At 53.7% G+C, this 21,008-nt stretch overlaps 2 protein-coding genes and 1 non-coding gene across 7 annotated transcripts in view; 1 reads left to right on the forward strand and 2 right to left on the reverse strand.

The window, feature by feature from the left end:
- Positions 1–21,008, reverse strand: part of SLC7A7 (solute carrier family 7 member 7) — a 93,282-nt gene that overhangs the window by 56,423 nt on the left and 15,851 nt on the right. The window lies entirely within an intron of this gene.
- LOC123862571 (U6 spliceosomal RNA) lies at positions 6,734–6,837 on the reverse strand. The gene has a single exon (XR_006795273.1). It is a non-coding gene; the product is annotated as a U6 spliceosomal RNA (small nuclear RNA).
- On the forward strand, positions 12,213–18,029 carry LRP10 (LDL receptor related protein 10). Of its 2 annotated transcripts, XM_045900527.3 has the most exons (7): positions 12,213–12,827; positions 13,236–13,280; positions 13,780–13,915; positions 14,977–15,167; positions 15,287–16,304; positions 16,632–16,761; positions 16,891–18,029. In XM_045900527.3, the coding sequence occupies exons 1-7, from the start codon at positions 12,794–12,796 to the stop codon at positions 17,476–17,478; spliced, it is 2,142 nt and encodes a 713-aa protein (XP_045756483.1). In that variant the 5' UTR covers positions 12,213–12,793; the 3' UTR covers positions 17,479–18,029. The 2 variants fall into 2 exon arrangements, with proteins under 2 accessions (XP_045756483.1, XP_064426874.1); XM_064570804.1 differs by lacking the exons at positions 12,213–12,827; positions 13,236–13,280 and adding an exon at positions 14,373–14,645 and having other exon boundaries at positions 13,776–13,915.

Genomic DNA, 21,008 nt, shown 5'->3' on the forward strand with positions numbered 1-21,008 from the left:
TCTTCGAAACTGCTGCCCCAGACAGGGTTCCCAGGCTGTCGACCCACCCTTCCTCCGAAACCAGCCTGGAGGGAGGAATAGCTCAGTTGCTGAGTCAGCTCAGCTGAAGGGGAGCAGCCCTCTTTCTTCCTCCCCTTCCCTTCCTGCCTTAGCCCAGCCCTCCCTGGGCTCCAGCCCAGGCCCCCTCCTCGGCCTTCCTCCAAGAGCGCTGGCCCCACCTAAGGCCGGTGGTTCTATCCAACTGCTCTTCAGGGCTGGTTGGTGTGATTGCTTTGGCAGAAGGGGTACCCCACCTCTCTGCCAGCCAGGGACCCTGACCCTATGCCTGGCCTCCTCCACCTCTCCTGCCAACAGCTGTTGGCACAGCCTGTGTATCTCAGTGGATTTGGACACCACCTCCCTGCCACCCTCACCGGAGGGGATGGTGACCCAGGGAAGCTGGCCTGGGAAAGTCAGGGGTTGTCTTGGGGTTGGGGGGAGGCAGGGGGCTATGCATGTTGCAAGGAGCTCAAAGATGAGCTCATGGCCCCTTTGTGTTTTTGTGGCCCACATCTGGAGGCAATTACAGATGTTATCCAGCGGGAGTTCTGCAAAACACAGCTGGAGCCAGTCGTGGAGCCTGGGGAGGGGGGGACTGCCAGAGGGAAGAGGAGGGGGAGCCTAGGGCTGCCACGGCTGGAGTGCGGTTTCCCCATCACGAGGAAATTGTTTGGCCCTGATTCTGGAATCACAAGATGCTCTCTGAAGCCAAGGGGGAGAGATGGGAATGGAGGACCAGAGACAAAGGGGGAAAGAGGTGGAAGAGGCTTCCCGAGCAGGGAGAATTGTGGGGTGGAGGCCGGCAAGGTCCCGTGCTTCTGACGTGCCCTGGGCCTGAAGGATCCAGCCCAGGGAGGCCGCCAGAGACCCTGGGAGGTGCCTTGCTGATCGCACAGGGTCAGGCAGGGTGAGGGGAGAACAGAGGTCCCTGCTGCTTGCCGAGAGACCTGAAAAGGCCGCTTTCCCTGGCCCTACCCCGCTTTGTCCGTTGGGCCTGACCCAATTTCTAAGGTTCCAAGTTCCTGTATTCGAAAGCAGCACATGTGAGCTAGAGCAGCCAGGAGGGAGCCAAGGGGAATCTGCGAGGAGCTTTGGGCAGAACCCAGGGAAGCGGCTTCAGAGGGGACTGCGGCAGGGGCAAGCGCTGAGGAGAGGCACTGCTCGGCCCACCACGGCACCCCACACGTTTGAGGGGGGGAGCCACAGACTCCCTTCCCCAGGGCTCCTGCCACCAGCGGGGCCCACACCTCCCAGGCTGCCAGCCAGGTGCCGGGTCAGCGACACGAGAAGGGAAGATCGAAGAACGAGCTGGGCCCTCTAGAGAAGAGAGGACTGAGCAGAGTGACCCCTCACGCACAACCTGCCCAGCCCTGCTGGTCCTTCACTGTCGCTCCCCTGAGGCCCCTTCCCTGCACGCTGACAGCCTTCCCAGTCCTCTTTCCCCTCCGTACTGCCACTTCCCTTTCCAGCCAAAGGGAGGTGGTCAAAAACCCAACATTTGCTGAGGTCCTCGTGACACCTAATGACACAGGCATGACCACTGCCCCTGTGTTACAGGTTTGGAAACTGAGGCCCAGGTAAGACTTCCTTAAGGTCGGGGCGCCTGGGTGGCTCAGTTGGTTGGGCGACTGCCTTCGGCTCAGGTCATGATCCTGGAGTCCCTGGATCGAGTCCCGCATCAGGGTCCCTGCTCGGCAGGGAGTCTGCTTCTCCCTCTGGCCCTCTTCCCTCTCATGCTCTCTGTCTCTCATTCTCTCTCTCGCAAATAAATAAATAAAATCTTAAAAAAAAAAAAAAGACTTCCTTAAGGTCGTAGCTCGGTAGTCCAAAATGAAAACCCAGGTCTGTCTGATTTTTTTTTTTCTTCCTTGTGTAGGTAGATTCTGCCCGTGTCTCTGGGTGTCTCTTCCAGTGTGGCCCCTGCGTGGCTGGGTATGTGTGGCAGTGTGTGTTCTGGGGATCTGATGGCCCACGAGTGCTCGCTTCTTGTTCCTGCAGCAGCATCAGCATGGGGAGTAGGAATGCGGCAGAAGGGCTCCCCCTCAGGAACCCGCTTTGCCTGCAGTCACCTCCCTTTTGGGGGACAGGGACAGGGACTCTGAGGGAAGGAAGGAAGCAGCAGGAAGGACTCAGAAGCCAGAAGGACTGGGGGGCACGAATGGCAGCAGCTAGGGGAGGGATGGGGCTGGTGAATGGCTGTGACGAGGGCCTAGGAGGATGAGAGCCTTCTCGTTCCCTAAGGCCCCAAGGGAACCCCAGTCAAGGCTAATCCATTGTCCTGCAGTCCCTGTACCCCCTTCTTACCCAGCCCCCAAATCGGAATTAACTTCCTTTAGGAGACCAATGCCTGCACACCTAACCTGGGGCTTTCGGCCTTTGCCCCTCAGACAGTCTTGGGAGACTGGGGAGACCCAGAGGCCGCCTTCAAGGGGGCTGGGCACTTGGGGCCTGGAAAGGAGGCAGGCCTGACTGGCCAGAAGCCACCTTTCAAATGAGCTCACACACATACTTTCCACCCTGGCCCAGGGCCGAAGGCTGAGCGCCTTCCAGGCCAGCCTTCCCCAGCCAGGCCCAGCCCCCTCTGTCCTCCTCTGTCCCTCACCAGTCCTGGAACCAGGGCCTTTATGGCAGGATTGGGCACCCCAGGGCAGGGCCGTTGCCACACCCCAAGGGAGCAGCTTCCACTGCCTCCATGCTGAGGCAGCACTCCCCCGCTCCCCCAGGGTACCTTATTTTTCCAGTGGGCCCTTTGTGGCTTAGAGGAGGAGGAGACCAGTTTCCTGCCCCCACAGACCCACACCTGAGTGGGGAGGGGCAAGAGATGGCCCAGAAGAGGTGTCCACACTGCAGTGAATTGGCGGAAGGACTTCCTGAAGTAGCTCATTGACTCAGGGACCAGACCAGGTGTGGGAGCTGCCTCACCATGGGTCACATCCTGCAGGCTCACACACTTCACTTCCCAATTGGGGCACTTCCCTGATTTGGGGCAGGAAGGGGTGTGGGTGGGGCAAGGCCAGGATGACCACAAGGGAGGGGAAAAGACTGGTGCCTCCAAAGGCCTAGCGGATTCACACACACGCGACAAGCTCCAGCTCATTTCGATCCAGCCTGTGGTCAAAGACGTCACCCTTTGCTCAGCTTCCAGAGACATGGAGCACCAGGCCAGAGAGCAAAATCAATTCCCAAAAATGCTCTCCTTGGCCACTCAGTGTCTGGCTCTGTGCTCGGAGTGTGGTTGCCCTGACCGTATATTCTGGATCCAATAATATTATCTTCCTGGGGTTCTGTGCATTAGTGTATTCAGACATGGCAGACAATTCCTCCCACTTTGGATTCGAAAAATATGGCCACTGCAAGCAGATCACACAGCCTGCCGCAGCCCTCCAGGGCACTGATGGGATACTTCTGTCAAGGAATGACTATGATTCACAATAATACTGACCCCACCACAGCCACGGGACAAACATGTTCTGTCCTCGCTTCCTTACAAAGGAGTAGTATGGTGCTAGGCACGCCAGAGTCCCTTAATAAAAGTTTGTTGACTTAAAGGAATGCCTGGGTGGCTCAGTCAGTTGGGCGTCTGCCTTCAGCTCAGGTCATGATCCTCGAGTCCTGGGATTGAGTCCCGCATTGGGCTCCCTGGAGCCTGCTTCTCCCTCTGCCTCTGCCTCTCTCTCTCTGTCTCTCATGAATAGATAAATAAAATCTTAAAAAAAAAAAAAAGTTTGTTGACTTAAAGGGATGCCTGGGTGGCTCAGTCATTTAAGCATCTGCCTTCGGCTCAGGTCGTGATCCCAGGGTCCCGGGATTGAGTCCCGAATGGGCTCCCTGCTCAGCGAGGAGCCTGCTTCTCCCTCTGCCTGCCGCTCCCCCTGCTTGTGCGCTCTCTCTCTGACAAACAAATAAATAAAATCTTTAAAAAAGGGAAAAAAAAAGTTTGTTGACTTATATTGCCAGTGAAAGTTGTGAATTACACAAGCAAACAGCTGTAGCTGGGAATATATAAGTACTGTACACATAAGTATAGAAGTATTATGTATACGTATTGTAAAAAATCATTGAGCTGTAGGTTTTAGTACATTTCATGAACTTGACTGTATATTTCACCTCAATCTTTGAAAAGTTAAAAAAAGAAAGAAAAATATATCAAGGTAATGGGTTCATAATTCCTAAACATTTGTCCCTATGGCCTCCTCATGTGTCCCCCACAGCCTGCCCTTAATCTGGGAGTGATCAGCAATGGGTTGTGTTAACCCAGAGCTTCTGGAAATACCAACCCTTCAGGCGGTACCCTCAGGCCAGCCTGCTCTGGACCCTGGCCTGGGGGGCCCACACAAAGTTCTCTCCTCCTGACGACACCTGCCAGTTGTCCCCAGAGTCTCTGGAAGAGCCCCCCCACCCCTTGCCTGCACAAAACTGCATCTAAATTCTGGGTGGAGGAAAGCTGGACAAGGGGCCCAGAAGAACACCCACCCCACTCTCCGGCTGGCCACCCCCCACTCTGGGGCAGAGACCAGCCGGGCAGGGTTTGCGGGGCGATAGCGCCCCCTTGTGCTAGGTGTTGGCGCTGTGAACCAAGCCTGAGAGGCATGGGCCAAGCCAGGTCCCCGCCACGGGCCACGGATACCGGATAGCGCCAGACTGTTCCTGCCCCCTTTCCACTTTCCATGTTTCCACCCAGGACACCTGTACTTAAAGGGGTGGGACTATGGGCGCAACAGGATGACAAGCCTTGGCCTTCCAGCTGCAGAGAAGAAAAAGTCAGAGTTTCCCTCAGCTGTCCCTGTTGCGGGGGTTGGTGGGCAGCCCTCGAATAACAACGGGAAGGAAGAGGGAGTGGAGTTGGGGTGTGGGAGGAAGTAAGGGGCCACTTCGGGGCCCTCTCAGAGCTCCTCCGAGTCGCCACGCTGCCCCCCTGTGGACGCCTCAGACACTGATCGCTCCACGATGCCCTTCCCCTGGGCCCGACCTCGGAATGCTTTGACCTTTGACCGAAGTGCCAAGACAAGCCGGCCTCCCTGCCTCCTTTATCCGAGAGTGAGCATTTCTGTGTCACTTCCCTGAGGCCTTTGGAGGTCATGCCTCCTCTTGGGGCGCCTCTAACCTGCACTCATCCTCCTAACCTCATCCCCACCCTAACCTCATCCTCACCCCAGGAGGATCCTTTAATCCCAGTCTCACATTTATAGGGCTCTTCAATCTTGTACTTAAAAAAAAAAAAAAATGCCTGTAGGTATTTTGTAACTATCACTATATTATTGCTGTGTTTATGCTAAGGGTTTTCATTTGTTAAATAGAAACATTTAAAATACACCAAGTAGGGCGCCTGGGTGGCTCAGTTGGTTAAGCGACTGCCTTCGGCTCAGGTCATGATCCTGGAGTCCCTGGATCGAGTCCCGCGTCGGGCTCCCTGCTCCGCAGGGAGTCTGCTTCTCCCTCTGACCCTCCCCCTTCTCATGTGCTCTCTCTCATTCTCTCTCTCAAATAAATAAATAAAATCTTAAAAAAAAAAAAATACACCAAGTATTGGGGCACCTGGCTGGCTCAGTCAAGTAGAATATGTGACTCAAGTAGAATATGTGATTTCGGGGTTGTTAAATTCAAGCCTCATGTTGGGTTTAATGATTACTTAAAAAATAAAATCTAAATAAATAATTAATTAATTAATAAAATATACTAAGTATCTTCAAAACCATCTTAGTATTTAACTTTGTAATCTACCAGACATCCCCAAAATGGACATGATTTGAGGTTGTTCCAAACCTCCGAGGTGTGTCTCCAACCCAGCATCTCATTCTTTCCAAAGTGTAAGGAAACTTGCTCCTATAACCATATGGCAGGGTCTTTAATCCCCACTCCCTTCAAACACAGAAGTTTCCACATCTTGAAAAGCTCTCTCCTGGATATTGCTGCAGCCTTGAATGAGTTCCCTCATATCCCCCTTTTCTGTCAAGCTAAAGTTTTTCAACAGCTGTCTGCATTCCTTCACTAGTCATTTTTTTAAAGTTTTTTAAAGTTATTTATTCATTTAAGTAATCTCTACACCCAAAATGGGGTTCGAACTCACAACCCCCAGATCAAGAGTGGAATGCTCTCTGACTGAGCCAGCGAGGCACCCCAACCAGTCATTTCTTTCTTTCTTTTTTTTCCAATCAGTCATTTCTTTTTAAGCTAAACTCCACATCTGTGGAGGCAACCCAGACATTTACTGAAACTTCTCCTCTATTTTTTTTTAAGATTTTTAATTTATTTATTTGACAGAGAGAGCGAGAGAACACAAGCAGGGGGAGCAGCAGAGGGAGAAGAAGAAGCAGGCTCCCCACCAAGCAGGGAGCCCGACGCGGACTCGATCCCAGGACCCTGGGACCATGACCCGAGCAGAAGGCAGACGCCCAACCAACTGAGCCACCCAGGCGCCCCTGAAACTTCTCCTTTAAAAAAAGAGGGGAGCACCTGGGTGGCTCAGTAGGTTATGTTTGCCCTCTGCTCAGGTCATGATCTCAGGGTCCTGGGATCAAGCCCCATCTTTATCTTCTTGGGGCTTCCCCCTCAGCGGGGAGTCTGCTTCTCCCTCTCTCTCTGCCCCTCCCCACTGCTCATGTTCTCTCTCTCTCTCTCTCTCTCTCAAGTAATCTTTTTTAAACAATTGAAGTTTAATTAACATACAGTGTTATATTAGTTTTAGGTGTACAATAAAAATATGGAACACTTCATGAATTTGTGTCATCTTTGCACAGGGCCCTGCTAATCTTTTCTGTATTGTTCCCATTTTAGTATATGTGCTGACAAATTGAGCACTGAAACTTCTCCTGAAAGGGCCCTCATGACCGCGTTCCTCCCACCTGAGGTTTTCTCTCTGCTTTCACTGTGTTGGCCTCATGTTAGCATTGAACACAACTTGCTTCTAGAAGCTTCTTTGCCCTTGTTTTCTGGGAAGATATGCGAAATTCACAGAGTTGCCAAGGAATCCTGAAGGTCCAGGACTTCTGCCCTCTGCATCAACCCTATCTGTACCCTCAGCTCCTGTGCCTCAAGCAGGGAATAGACTGACTTTCCTTATTTGCTCTCTTAATTCCAGGCTCTGCCCTTCAGACTGCACGGAACAAACAAATTCTTGTTCCATGCTATAGCTCTTCAAATATTTGGATCTACTTTTCATATATTCAATCCCTCACTCAAATTAAGCTTTTCTTTAGGTGAAAAGACTTTCTAGTTCCATAAACTGCTTATCATATGACATGGCTTAGAGACCCCTCACCAGTCCTAACACCCTCCTCTAGACTGATTCATTATATCAATCTTTTTTTTTTTTTTAAGATTTTATTTTAAGGTAATTTCTACACCCAATGTGGGGCTCAAACTCACAACCCGGGGAGCTTTGTGCTTCACCGACTCAGCCAGCCAGGCGCCCCCATTGTATCAGTCTTTTAAAACATAGCTTCCTGAACAGAGAGAGGTAGTATCACGTGATGGTTAGGAACAAGGGCTCTGGAGTTACACAAGCCAAGTGGGAATCCAGGCTTTACAACTTACTAGTTTGGCGGCTGGCAAGTTATATCACTTTACAGAGCTTGCATTTCCTCATCTTTAAAATGGGGCTAATAGGGACGCCTGGGTGGCTCAGTCGGTTAAGCGTCTGCCTTCAGCTCAGGTCATGATCCCAGGGTCCTGGGATCGAGTCCCGCATCGGGCTCCCTGCTCCGTGGGGAGCCTGCTTCTCCCTCTGCCTCTGCCTCTCTCTCTCTATCTCTCATGAATAAATAAATAAAATCTTTAAAAATATAAAAAATAAAAAATAAAAATAAAATGGGGCTAATATTTGAAAGAGTAGTTGCACAAATTAAAAGATGTGATCTGTGTGATGCCTAGGAATGGCATTCATTCGGCAAACATTTATCGAGTACCTACTTTGTGTCAGACACTGTTTTTGGCACTGGGGATACACCAGTAAACAAACAGATCCCTGCCCCAAGGAACTTACATTCTTTTTTTTTTTTTTTAAAGATTTTATTTATCTATTTGCCAGAGAAAGAGAGAGAAAGAATGCACAAGCAGGGGGAGAAGCAGGCAGAGGGAGAAGCAGGTTCCCCACTGAGCAAGGAGCCCAATGCGGGACTGGATCCCAGGACCCCGGGATCATGACCTGAGCCGAAGGCAGACACTTAATGACTGAGCCACCCAGGCGCCCCAGGAACTTACATTCTTGTGGGAGGAGCAGGCAATAAACATGATAAATGACTAAAATATATATAGAATATTAGATAGTGATAAGAACTTTCCAAGTTTTTAGTTCTGCATCCTTTTTGATGAACAATTCCCCCTTTATTATTATTATTATTATTAATGATTTTATTTATTTATTTGACAGAGAGAGACACAGCGAGAGAGGGAACACAAGCAGGGGGAGTGGGAGAGGGAGAAACAGGCTCCCCGCAGAGCAGGGAGCCCGATGCAGGACTCGATCCCAGGACCCTGGGATCATGACCTGAGCTGAAGGCAGTCGCTTAACCAACTGAGCCACCCAGGCGCCCAAACAATTCCCCCTTTAAATCATTTTTCTCTTCCTGCATTTTACTGCAAGTATTCAAGGGAAACCAGGCTGCTTCCTCAACACTTCGCTTCGAAATTTCTTCAGCCAACTGGGGCGCCTGGCTGGCTAAGTCAGTACAGCATGTGACTCTTGATCTTGGGGTGGTGAGTTTGCGCCCCACATTGGGTATAGAGATTACTTTAAAAAGAATTAAAAAATTTAGGGGCGCCTGGGTGGCTCAATCGTTAAGCATCTGCCTTCGGCTCAGGTCATGATCCCAGCATCCTGGGATCGAGCCCCTCATCAGAGTCCCGCATCAGGCTCCCTGCTCAGTGGGGAGCCTGCTTCTCCCTCTCCCACTCCCCTGCTTGTGTTCCCTCTCTTGCTCTCTCTCTCTCTCTGTCAAATAAATAAATAAAATCTTAAAAAAATAAAATAAAGAAATTAAAAAAAAGAAACTTCTTCAGCCAAATATCCAATTTCATCACTCGCGAGTTCTACCCTCTAACAAATACTAGGACACAAACACAATTCGGCCAAGCTCTTTGCCAATTTATATCAAGGATCTCCTTTCCTCCAGTTTCCAATTAACATGTCCCTCATCTCCATCTGGGACCCAGGCAGAGTGACTTTGACCATCTATATTTCTATCCACATCCTGTGCACTACCACTTAGGTAATCTAAGGAGACTGAGGTCTATACAGCTCTCTCCTTCTGAGCCTTCACAAGAATCGCCCCTAATGGTCCTCTCACAGCAATGGTAGCTTTCTCTAAGCATGCACCTCTGGCTTCTGACCATTCCCCAGGTCTAAAGCCACTTCCACATTTCTAGGCATTTGTTACAGCAGCACCCCAACTTCTCAGTAGCAAGCCTCTGTCTTAGGCCATTTGGGCTGCTATAACAAAATACCACCAACTGGGTAGATTTATTGCTCACAGTTCTGGAGACTGAGAAGCACAAGATCAAAGCACCAGCGTGGTCACCTGCTAGTGAGGGCTCTCTTCCTGGTTCACCGCCACACCTCCCCACCGTGTCCTCTCATAGTGGACAGGGAGGGATCTCTCTAGGGCCCCTTTTATAAAAGGCACTGGTCCCATTGTGGGCTCCATCTCATGGACTTAACATGTCCTGAAGGCCCACCTTCTAATACTATCATCTTCTGGGGTTAGGAAATCAACATATGAATCTGGGGGCTGGGGGACACAAACATTCAGACCATAGCACCGTGGCTCCTGCACGTGCTAGAAGTTTCATCTTGAGCAAGTTATCTGACCTACCTATGACTCAGTTTCCTCAATTATGAAAGGAGGGCAAAAATAACACCTACTGCCTAGGGGTGAGCTGTGGTGAGGATTAACTGAGATAATAAACGTGAAGTGTTTAGAACAGTGCCTGCCATAGGCAAGCAGTCTACCAAAGTTAGACACTTTCATTCTGAAAGCCAAACATCTGCCCGTTTTCCACTACTTCCACTATTTCTCAAAATTCCTCAAAGATTTCCAAGAACATCTCCACAGGCTCCTTCCTAAATGTACCTGATGGTCTAGGATGTGATTTATATGGGCCCGGACACTTAAACTCACTAGATTAATTAAAACTTAAACTCATTTTAAGCAACTATGTCCTCTTTAGTTTTTTCCTATCGTTTTGGGGCTTGAATTCACTCTTAAATATGAACCCCCACTGTCTAGTTTAGTGCCTTGCACTTGGAAGGCACTCTAACAAATACTTATAGAATGAAACTCTTTTCTACCCTAGTGCTATTTCTTCCTGATGATGATGATTGCTCCCAACAGCCTAGATCTTGACTTTATTTTTTGGCAAATTTTCATTTACTGGGCATCCCAGACCATGGGCTCCCTTCCTCCTTTCCCTGCACCCCACAACTCTTTCCAATTCACTACCACCTTTTCCGCTTACTTTCTAAATTCCTCACTCCCCACATGCCCACTCCCGTGTGTACTCCTCATGGCTCTCTGGCTTCTTTCATTTGTGTATCTGATTTCTCTTTCCAAGTAGACAGTAAGCTCGCTGAAGTTCAAATGAAGTCTTAAGAGTTCCAGGCATCCAAGGCACCTGGGTGGCTCAGATGGTTAAGCGGCTGCCTTTGGCTCAGGTCATGATCTCCAGGTCCTGGGGTCCTGGGATCCAGCCCCACATCTCATCATCTCATGACTGTCCTCTGGCTCCCCGCTCAGTGGGGAGTCTGCTTCTGCTTCTCCCTCTACCTCTGCCTCTCCCCCTGCTCATGTTCTCTGTCTCAAACGAATAAATAAAATCTAAAAAAAAAAAAGAATTCCAGGCATCCACCAAGCATAGAGAACACATAGTCAGCACTCAACTAAAACCTCCATGATCACTTTTAGAACTTAAATATTTTTAATTTTTCCAACCTCTTAGCTCTGCTTCCCTTTGCTCGACATCCTTTTCCACACTCCGGATCCTATTTCACTCCTCATTAATCCCTAGAGCTGCACAGAGAGGGAGTACAGAGAGGGAGCACAGCAGAGGGCACAGAGAGACCAAGGGACCAAAATCCCTTGACACGGGACCAAGGTCCAAGTGGAAGAAGGGCCTTTTTATGACCAACTCTATGGCTTCAGGCCCTGCTATGGTTCCAATTTTGAAAATATCAAAACGGATGCCAACAACAAATGTCATGGATAAAAAAGTGTTTTGTACCATTTGTAGAGAGGAGAGAGTAGTAAGGATCCAAATGTACACTCTGTCCAGGGCAGATCGCCTAGGTTCAAACCTTTGTTTCAGCATTTACTAGATTTATGATCTTGGGCAAAATCCTTAGCCTCTCTATGCCTGAGTTTCCTTATCTGTAAAATGGAAGTAACAATAGCTTCTACCTCACAAAGACTGTGAGGAGGATTAAAAGAGCAAATTCTTCTATTGTTACTATTTACTAATATTACCTATCAGTACCACAGGAATAAGAAGTAATAGCAGCCCACATAAATAAGAAAGATCTTCTGTGACTAATCATAATAATTGTTGCAAGGTACAGAGCACTTCCTAGATGCTCAACTTGCATTACCTCCCTAAATGTTGATGACAACTGTCAGCACTATTAACCCCATTTTACAATCAAGAAGCACAGAGATGTTAAGTGTTTTTCTCAAGATCACAGAGTCGGCAAGCGGCGAAGGTACATTTATTGGTAATTCTTACTGTGTCTCAGCAGGAAAGAAACCCTGTGGGTGCAAAGGTAAACAGTCTAGGCCCCAACCTACAGGAAGTTTCTGCTTCCAGAGAAGGGGCGGGGCGGAGGCGGGAAAGAGGAGTAAACAAATAGTTATAGCACCGTGTGGTAATTGCTATAATAGAGGCTCACAACAAAAAGCGCCGCCGGATCTCAGACACTGGAACAAGAAAAGTACTGACAGCTTAAGGGTCCAAAGGAAAGACATGACAGTGACGGAATAAGCAGTGGTGCCCTGACCAACGTGTCCTGTAACAAACGTGCCACCCCGAAAGGACCGAAAAGAAGCAGAGTTCAAAGCGGAGGCAGAGCGCCTAGCCGAGGGCCGGTCTGACGAGTCCCAGCAGAGCCGGAAAGGGGTTAAGGCGAGCGGGTGGGCGGGGCGCGCGCGTTGATTGGCAGGGGTGGGGCCAGGCTCGTCACCCGCCCCCTCCCTCCGCCCCGGCTCCTCCAACCCCTGGGCTGGCAGGGGTACCGCCCGGGCGAGGGCCGGGGAGCTGGGCCGAGCCTCCCGTCCCCCTCCCCCGCACCCCTGCCGCGTCCCGCCGGCTGGACGCGCTGGAGAAGTTGTGCGGCGCCCGGGCCGGCCCTGGGGGCTGACCGTCGGCAAAGTTTGGCCCGAAGAGGAAGTGGCTTCAAGCCCCGGCAGGTGGCGGCCGGGCCTGGACAGGAGCGCTCGCGGCCTGCGGGCGGGCTCTAGGCGAGGGCGCGCTCCAGCGCCGGGCCTCGAACCGAGTCCCGGGACTTCGGGAGCCGGCCTCGGGAGAGAGCGCGGCGGCGGCCGGGGAAAACAACTCCGAAGTTGGAGAGAGGCACCGCCCCTGCTCCCGGACGGCCGCCCCCTCCTCGCCCCCAGCCCTGGCATCCAGAGCGCGGGTGGGGGAGCCCGGGCCATGCAGCCCCCTCGGGGAGGAGGCAGTGGGGGGCCTGGGCGCCCGGAGCGGCGCCGCCTCCCCACTGGATAGACGACAGAAGCTCCGGGATTCTTCCTGCACCTCCGGACGGCTCAGGATGCTGCCCACCACCCTCCTCTTCCTCCTCCTGGGTAAGAAACCGAAACGAGACTACTCACCCGGCACCCCGCCCCTGGGGCTGTCACAGAGCCCGGGCACTCACTGCCTTCCTGCTCTGCCGCCCCTCACTTCCCCTGCCTGCGGGTGTCTCCCAGCCCCTGCCGCCGCATCGGACGCTGCCTGCCCCAACCCCGGGGAAGCTGCCCGCCGCTCCCCTCAGCCCTCATCCTCCCTAGGGCTTCCCCAGATCGCCATGCCCACCCCCCAGGCCGTACTGCCGTACCTTCCTTCGAGGTCACACTGCGCAGCGTCCCCCAGCTCCACTGCCCCTTCCCTTAAACTACCCGGAAGTCCCAGATGGCTACCTTTCTCCTTGAGTTGCTCAGGTGAAGAAAACTAGGGGCGATTCACTCCCCTGCGCTTTCTCGCTCTTCCTCTAGGAGGCGCTCTGGCACATCCAGACCGGATCATTTTCCCAAATCCTGGTGAGTAGAGGATGCCCCTGGGCCCCAAGGGCTTGGTAGTAAGAGAAGACCCATGAGGATTCTCTCTTCCCTGAATTCCTCTGGCACCTGTCATAGTTTTAGAGTGGAAATCACCCATCCTTATTTTACAAACGGGGAAACAGACCCCGTGTGAGCTCTCACCTGGTAGTTATGTACTATTTTGGTTTTTTCCAAATATCTATAGTTGATCTCCCTAGCCAGATGTAGTCTCCCTGATTGTAGAGACAGTATTTCCTGTTCCTCCTGGCCTCAGATCGTTTGTGGTGTTGATACTTAAGGTGAAGCTATAATAAATGTGGGAAAGAAGGGGGTCCACTGAAGACTATGATTCTAGAGTGTGGGTGTGGGTGTGTGGACGGAGAGGGGGGCTTTCTCTGCTCCTTAAAGAGCTCAGGCCCTTAGAGGCCTCAAGCCTGGGGGCAGGGGGTATGACAGTAATGGGCTCTCAACCAGTGTCCTTACCTTCCTCTCTCTCCAGCCTGTGAGGACCCTCCGGCAGTGCTCTTGGAAGTGCAGGGCACCTTACAGAGGCCCCTGGGCCGGGACAGCCGCAGCGCCCCTGCCAACTGCACCTGGCTTATCCTGGGGAGCAGGGAGCAGACCGTAACAGTGAGGTGAGAAGCAGAGCAAGACCCTATTACCCTCCGTCCCCCTCCCTCTTTCACCATGGGAAAGGCCTCAGGAACTATTTCTCCATGGAGTTTTCATCCCTGTCAACGGGAGAAAGAGTAGAATTTGATTTGGCCGAGTCTGCCCTAAAAGCCTGGCTTGTTCTGGCCCAGACACAGTGAATTGGAGCCGAGCTGGGGCCAACATCTAGTCTGGATTCTGGTCCTCTCTGAAGGACAGCAGGCACTCTAGAAACAGTCCTTGGGCTCCAATGTGGCTGCTCTGAGGAGTCCTTCAATCCATTGCACATCCTCGCCTGGGTTTCAGAAGCTATTCCTAGTTAGCGTAGAACCTTCCTCAGCCTCCCCAGATCTTTTAAGCTGTATAAGTCTCCCCAGTCTCCTCTGACCTTGGACCATAGGGTTGGGGCCCATGTTAAGTATCTGGCTATTTGCTTCACAGAGTTCACTCTCGTGAATTTACCCAGAAAGGGCAAAGAGGATAGTCTGGGAAGAGGCGGAGGGATCAGAATGCCATGCTGCTGCTGGCCTCTGTCAGGACTACTGCCATTGACTGTGAAGGAATTCGGCTGAGTTCATTTGGCTGTTGGATTTGGATTGTGGATGAGCAGGGGCTTGTGCTTCTTGGGGTAGAAGAGACCTGACAGCATTGGGAGAGGAAGAAGCCAGCGGTGGTCAAGAATATCTCACGTCCATGGGGCGCCTGGCCGGCTCGGTGGGTGGAGCGTGGGACTCTTGATGTCTGGGTTGTGAGTTCGAGCCCCACACTGGGTGTGGAGGTTACTTAAAAATAAAATCTTAGGGCACCTGGGTGGCTCAGTTGGTTAAGCGACTGCCTTCGGCTCAGGTCATGATCCTGGAGTCCCTGGATCGAGTCCTGCATCGGGCTCCCTGCTCGGCAGGGAGTCTGCTTCTCCCTCTGACCCTCCCCCCTCTCATGTGTTCTCTCTCTCTCTAATTAATAAATAAATAAATAAATAAATAAATAAATCTATCTTAAAAAAAACAAAAAACAACTCACGTCCTGCTCTCCTCCACCCCTGTAGGTTCCAAAAACTGCACCTGGCCTGTGGCTCAGAGCGCTTAGTCCTGCGCTCCCCTCTCCAGCCACGGCTCTCCCTGTGTGAGGCACCAGCCAGCCCTCTGCAGCTGCCTGGGGGCAACGTCACCATCACCTACAGCTATGCCGGGGCCAGAGCACCCATGGGCCAGGGCTTCCTGCTCTCCTACAGCCAAGGTATGCTGGACAGGGAGGTGTCTGGGACTAGTAGAACAGGTAGTAGAAGCCGCAGGGAGGAGGGGAGGACGCCCCCAGCTCCCGTGTCTCATAGCCCTTCTCCACGGTGCCTCCTGCAGACTGGCTGATGTGCCTGCCCGAGGAGTTCCAGTGCCTGAACCACCGCTGCGTGCCCTTGGCCCAGCGCTGCGACAGCGTGGACGCCTGTGGCGATGGCTCTGATGAGGCAGGTTGCAGCTCGGACCCCTTCCCCGACCTGACCCCGGCCCCTGTCCCCACCCCACCCTGTAATCACACCTTGGAAGACTTTTACGGGGTCTTCTCTTCCCCGGGCTACGCACACCCGGCCTCGGCCTCCCACCCCCAGTCCTGCCTCTGGCTGCTGGACCCCCATGACGGCCGGCGCCTGGCCGTGCGCTTCACGGCCCTGGACCTGGGCTACGGAGACGCCGTACACGTGTATGATGGCCCCGGGCCTCCCAGGCCCTCCCGGCTGCTGCGCAGCCTCACCCACTTCAGCAACGGCAAGGCTGTCACCGTGGAGACGCTGTCGGGCCAGGCCACCGTGGCCTACCACACGGTCGCCTGGAGCAGTGGCCGGGGCTTCAACGCCACCTACCACGTGCGGGGCTACTGCCTGCCCTGGGACCGACCCTGCGGCTTGGGTGCCGGCCTGGGGGCCAGCGAGGGCCTGGGGGAGCGCTGCTACAGCGAGGCGCAGCGCTGCGACGGCTCGTGGGACTGTGCCGACGGCACGGACGAGGAGAACTGCCCCAGCTGCCCGCCCGGACACTTCCCGTGCGGGGCGGCCGGCACGCCCGGGGCCACCGCCTGCTACCTGCCTGCCGACCGCTGCAACTACCAGACTTTCTGCGCCGACGGAGCGGACGAGAGACGCTGCCGGCACTGCCAGCCCGGCAACTTCCGCTGCCGGGACGAGAAGTGTGTGTATGAGACGTGGGTGTGCGACGGGCAGCCAGACTGCGCCGACGGCAGCGATGAGTGGGACTGCTCCTACGCCCTGCCCCGCAAGGTCATTACCGCCGCCGTCATCGGCAGCCTGGTGTGCGGCCTGCTGCTGGTCATCGCGCTGGGCTGCACCTGCAAGCTCTATGCCATTCGCACCCAGGAGTACAGGTCAGTGAGTGCAGCCAGCCGTCGGGCCGGGCGGACCGAGGGCGAGACCATGACGGTGCCCGCGCCGGGGCCGGGTTCTGGTGCCCTGCTTATGGGTTGGCTCCCGGACTCATCCAGCGGCGGGGACAGGGTGCTCCTCTGAGGAGAGGACGGGGCTAGATGCTGAAAGCAGTCTCAAGGAAGGAGGGGACCTCAGGTGACTTTTGGGAAAGCCAGGGCATCGCTCAGTCATCCTGGCCTGGGTGCAGAGGGAAGAGACGCATCCGGGCTAGGACAGGCTGCTCTGGCTGGCACCGCCTGTGGCTGAGCAGCCCTCATTCCTTCCAGCATCTTCGCCCCCCTGTCCCGGATGGAGGCTGAGATTGTGCAGCAGCAGGCGCCGCCCTCCTACGGGCAGCTCATTGCCCAGGGCGCCATCCCGCCTGTAGAGGACTTCCCTACGGAGAACCCTAACGACGTAAGTGACCCCCAGGCCTCGTCCTTCCTGCTTCCAAGCCTCCCGGGGCACTGCCACCGTACCGTCCTTCTTTAGCCTCCTGGCCCTCGCCACAACTCTGACTCCGGGCCCTGCCTCCTGTCCTTGCAGAACTCAGTGCTCGGCAACCTGCGCTCGCTGCTCCAGATCTTGCGCCAGGACGTGACTCCAGGGGCTGCCTCAGGTGCCCGCCGCCGCCAGCGGGGCCGCTCTGTGCGCCGGCTCGTGCGCCGTCTCCGCCGCTGGGGCCTGCTTCCTCGAGCCCACCCCCCAGCCCGGACCCCTGAGACCAGATCCCAGGTCACCCCCTCTGCCGCTCCCCTTGAGGCTCTAGATGGCAACACAGGTCCGGCCCGTGAGGGGGGCGCGGTGGGTGGGCAGGACGGGGGACAAGCACCCCCGCTGCCTGTCAAGGCTCCCCTTCCATCCACCAGCGCATCTCCGGCCCCCACTACTGTCTCCGAGGCCCCGGGGCCACTGCCCTCCGTGCCCCTAGAGCCGTCTCTGTTGTCTGGAGTGGTGCAGGCCCTGCGAGGCCGCCTCCTGCCTAGCCTTCGGCCCCCAGGACCAACTCGGACCCCACCTGAACCCCATACCACAGCCCTGTCTCCAGAGGACGAAGATGATGTGCTTCTGTTGCCACTGGCTGAGCCAGGGCTCTGGGTGGTGGAAGCGGAGGATGAGCCACTGCTTGCCTGAGGTGACCTGGCGCCCTCGGGGGCTCCGGTCGCAGTGCCGACAACCCGTTAAGAGGGCAGCTCAGCTTCCCTTCCCCCACTTCCCTCCCTGGCCCTCCGTCTGAGGGGCCTTGGTGAGCCTCCTGTTGACCCTGTGTAGCTGCTGTAAAGTTAGGTATCTCTCAGGCGGGGAAAGGGCTCCCACAGAGCTCCCTCTGCCATGCCCAGAGACCACAGTCTCTCTACTGCCACCGTCTCCCCACACCACCACCACTCATGTGGCTGTTTTTAAAAAGTAAATTTCTTAAAGGGTCATGGGCCTGGACACTCCATCCTTACGAAACCCCTCCCCAAAAGTGGCCTTTAAGCACCAGAATGTCAGTTGGCTGGAGACCTCCAGCCCCCAGGGGAAGGATTTGGGCAGAGCCTGAGGTTTTGCCAACTGTGATCCTTCCTGCGGGGCCTGGCTCATAAAAAGAGCACAAAAAATGCTTTTGTCCCATAGCTAGGTCATTGCCCAGCAAGTCAAGGTTGAAAATAAAAGAACAAGAAATTTCAGATTTTTGTAAATGAGCTATGACCGGAGCCCTGTCTCTACCCATCTCAGCTGATATTCGCCTCACGGTGCTCCTCCCTACCAAGGCCTCTGGTCTGCCCTCCCACTCCTGCCCTCCTCCTACTAACCACACACCCTTGGTTTTTATACCGCTCAGAGGGTAAGAAAGTTCCAAGAACCCTAAGGACCAATTCTCTCCACCAACCCCACCTACCCCCCTGGGGCTCAGCTCTACAGTGAGTGACACCAGCGGTAAGCACCAAGCCTCTTTACTCACCGCCAGGCCAGAAGTCTGGTGAGCCAGCTGGGCCCTGTAGCTGGGAAGGTTCCCATTTATGGAGTCCTCCCAGAGCACAGATCACAGAAGCAGAATGTCTCTAGTGGCACATAGGAGCCACGACTCCTGGCCTCCACCTTCCACCCCCACCAAGCCCTTACAGTCTGGCTTAGGCAAGACAGATGAACTCTCAGCCAGGATGCCTCAGAGCAGACAAAGATAAATCGAGAGAAAAATCATAAACATTCGGGGTTAAAGATGCTGGCATCACTTTGACCAAATCCAAAGGGTCTTCCTAGAAGAGGGCTCAAACTAGACTCTAAAGAATGTTGCCAGTAGTTGGAATAGAGTTGTGGATTCTCGGAAGGGTGAGCATCCACAGGATAAGCAAACTAAACTGCTGTGAGGACTAGGGCTGGAGGCTGGACCCCAGACCTGAGAAAAGGGGCGGGAGTGTAAGCAGTGGCCGGAGTTAAAGAGCTGGAGAAGGTGATGGAGGAGGGAATAATCTGTGAGAAACGTTGGAGCCCAGCCTCTGGTGAGTGAAGTGACAGAAGCTGTCCCAGAGTTTGAAATGAAAACGGGGACAAAGGATACAGTCGGAGTCCATGGGGGTGGGCATGGTGCCCTACAAGCGGAAGTAAGGCATTCCCCAACAGAAGCAGACTCCCGTCAGGCTCACCCTCACCCTTCCTGGCAGGCCTGCCCTCTTCCCACCCCCTGGTGGAGGGGCCCTGTTGATCACAGCCTGTTAGCATCCTCACACCTAGCACCAACTGCACGTTCCTCCTCCCAGGGAGCAAGAGACTAGGGAAGTGGCAGAGGGTGAATGTGGTACAGTCGTGGGATCATGGGATCTTGACTTGGGAAAGAGCCAGATTCCTTTCACTCCAGACCCTCTCCAGAGATTGGGAAAGGGCCTTCAGAAATCCCCATCCTTGTGTTCTCTAACCCCTTTGGGCCTTCCCAAGTGCTAACAGTCCCTGAGTTCCCCCCGTGTCAGGCCCAGGGAAGCAGGGAGCGCTGATTTCCCTCCCACACCTCCCCATCAGTGGTCTATGCCTCTCCCTTGCTCCTCTCTTCATAGCCACCCCCCAAAAAAACCCTCAGCCGATAGCTTCATCCCTTGTCCTGCTCCAGACCTTTTACCTCCTGGTGGTATTTGTAATTTGAATGTGGACAAAGATTTAAGGTAAAAGAATGCTCCTCAGGGTGGAATGCTTCAGAAAGCCAGAGGGGGAAGACCTGAGGGTAGAGTTCACTGGAAAGGGCTGTGTGTCTGGATTTCTGAGTCTAAAAGAAGTTTCTCTAGGTGCTAGGTGTATGCTCTAGAAGGTGCAAGGGGTACTACTTGTGTCAGGCACGGTGAAGCCCCAGGTTGGTGGAGACAGGGGATTAGCCTTGTGCAGGCAGCATGGGGAAACTAAGAGGGTCCCACCCAGGAGAGGTGGAGCCTTGGGGAGCAGTCACCCAAGTTTACTTGCACCGTGGCCTAAGGAAAAAGAAACGGGACCACCTCACATCCTATCAGGACAGAGACACCGCCATCCAAAGTACCCAGTATCAGGGTGTGGGACTCTTGCCAAGGCTCTGGCTGTGGAGGAGGGAGGTGTTCTCAGCATGAGATGGAGATCAGCCTGGGAATCTGAGATAACAGCACAGACCAAAATTCAGTCCTTGAGAATCAATCTGAACCAAACTCCAGGCCCTGCTGGGAGGGGAGAGGGACCTCCAGCCACACTGCCTGAGGTTGTGGGAGCATAAGAGAGTTGGGTAACCTGCCCAGTGCCAGATCCTTTTTCAGGCATAGCGAACGCTCATAACAAGGCTGTGCCATGAGCATCATCAACCCAATTCACAGGTTCAGGAGCAGTCCCAGAGGGAGTGATGAGACTAGCCCAGCCTCGACGGAGACGCAGAGTTAAACCTGGGTTGGTTCAGTTCCAAATCTCACCTTTGCCCCACCATTCCACAGGACCTCCCATTCCTGAGGAAGCTGGGACAGGGGCCAGTGCACAACCTCTTACTAGCGGGACAAGAGAGACGGTGGTTCAAGGTGTAACCCAGCCTGCTCCTAGGACCCAAGGCTGGCTGAGTCCCACCGGGGTCAGCTGTGCCCTGACTCACTCTCATCTAGTATCCTAGAAATGAATCCAACCACCTAAGTGAGTTTTCCAGATACGTGAAGCTCACCCCTTTACAATTAAAAACTCTTAAAACTCATTTTGGAAGGAAATCATTCTAAACATACTCCTCTTCAGCACATCTGCGATAGACTATACATTTTTCTGGAGAGCTGAGGATCACTCCCAGAAACCAGCGGCCTCTCTATAGCAATCTTTAGAGGCTGTAACACTGTCAGGGAAGCTGTTTGCCTTTCTGCCCAATGCCCTCCAACCACTTTTTAAATGTTTCTGACTGCTTTCAAAGTTTTTTGTAGCGTTACTTCCCTTGCTACCAGGCTTTCAGGGGTCCCTTGCTACTCTAAATGTATGGGAACACACAGGGACATACTGAAATTGTGAATAAGGAAGGCCAAGTGGGCTGTGACTGAGGACTGGAGAGTCTCCACTGAGTAAAGTGCGTAAGTATGGTGGTTGCTCAGGAGTCCTTTCTGTCTCCCCTAGACCCCGAACACTGCCCTGCAGTTCACCTCCAGATAAGTGGTCAGTGCACATCAGTCCAAGATTACTCTTCGTCTCTTCCATTGGAGGAGCCC

This window comes from Mirounga angustirostris, unplaced genomic scaffold, assembly GCF_029215605.1.
Source record: "Mirounga angustirostris isolate CCGP_5_RB_7025 unplaced genomic scaffold, mMirAng1.0.hap1 SCAF_9, whole genome shotgun sequence".
NCBI classification, from domain to species: domain Eukaryota; kingdom Metazoa; phylum Chordata; class Mammalia; order Carnivora; family Phocidae; genus Mirounga; species Mirounga angustirostris.

Excerpts from the sequence above, each read along its gene's own strand:
- LRP10 (XM_045900527.3), top strand. The coding sequence starts at position 12,794 with ATGCTGCCCACCACCCTCCTCTTCCTCCTCCTGG. Across the intron at positions 13,916-14,976 it reads GAGCAGACCGTAACAGTGAG|GTTCCAAAAACTGCACCTGG; the intron begins GTGAGAAGCAGA and ends CCACCCCTGTAG. Across the intron at positions 15,168-15,286 it reads CCTGCTCTCCTACAGCCAAG|ACTGGCTGATGTGCCTGCCC; the intron begins GTATGCTGGACA and ends TGCCTCCTGCAG.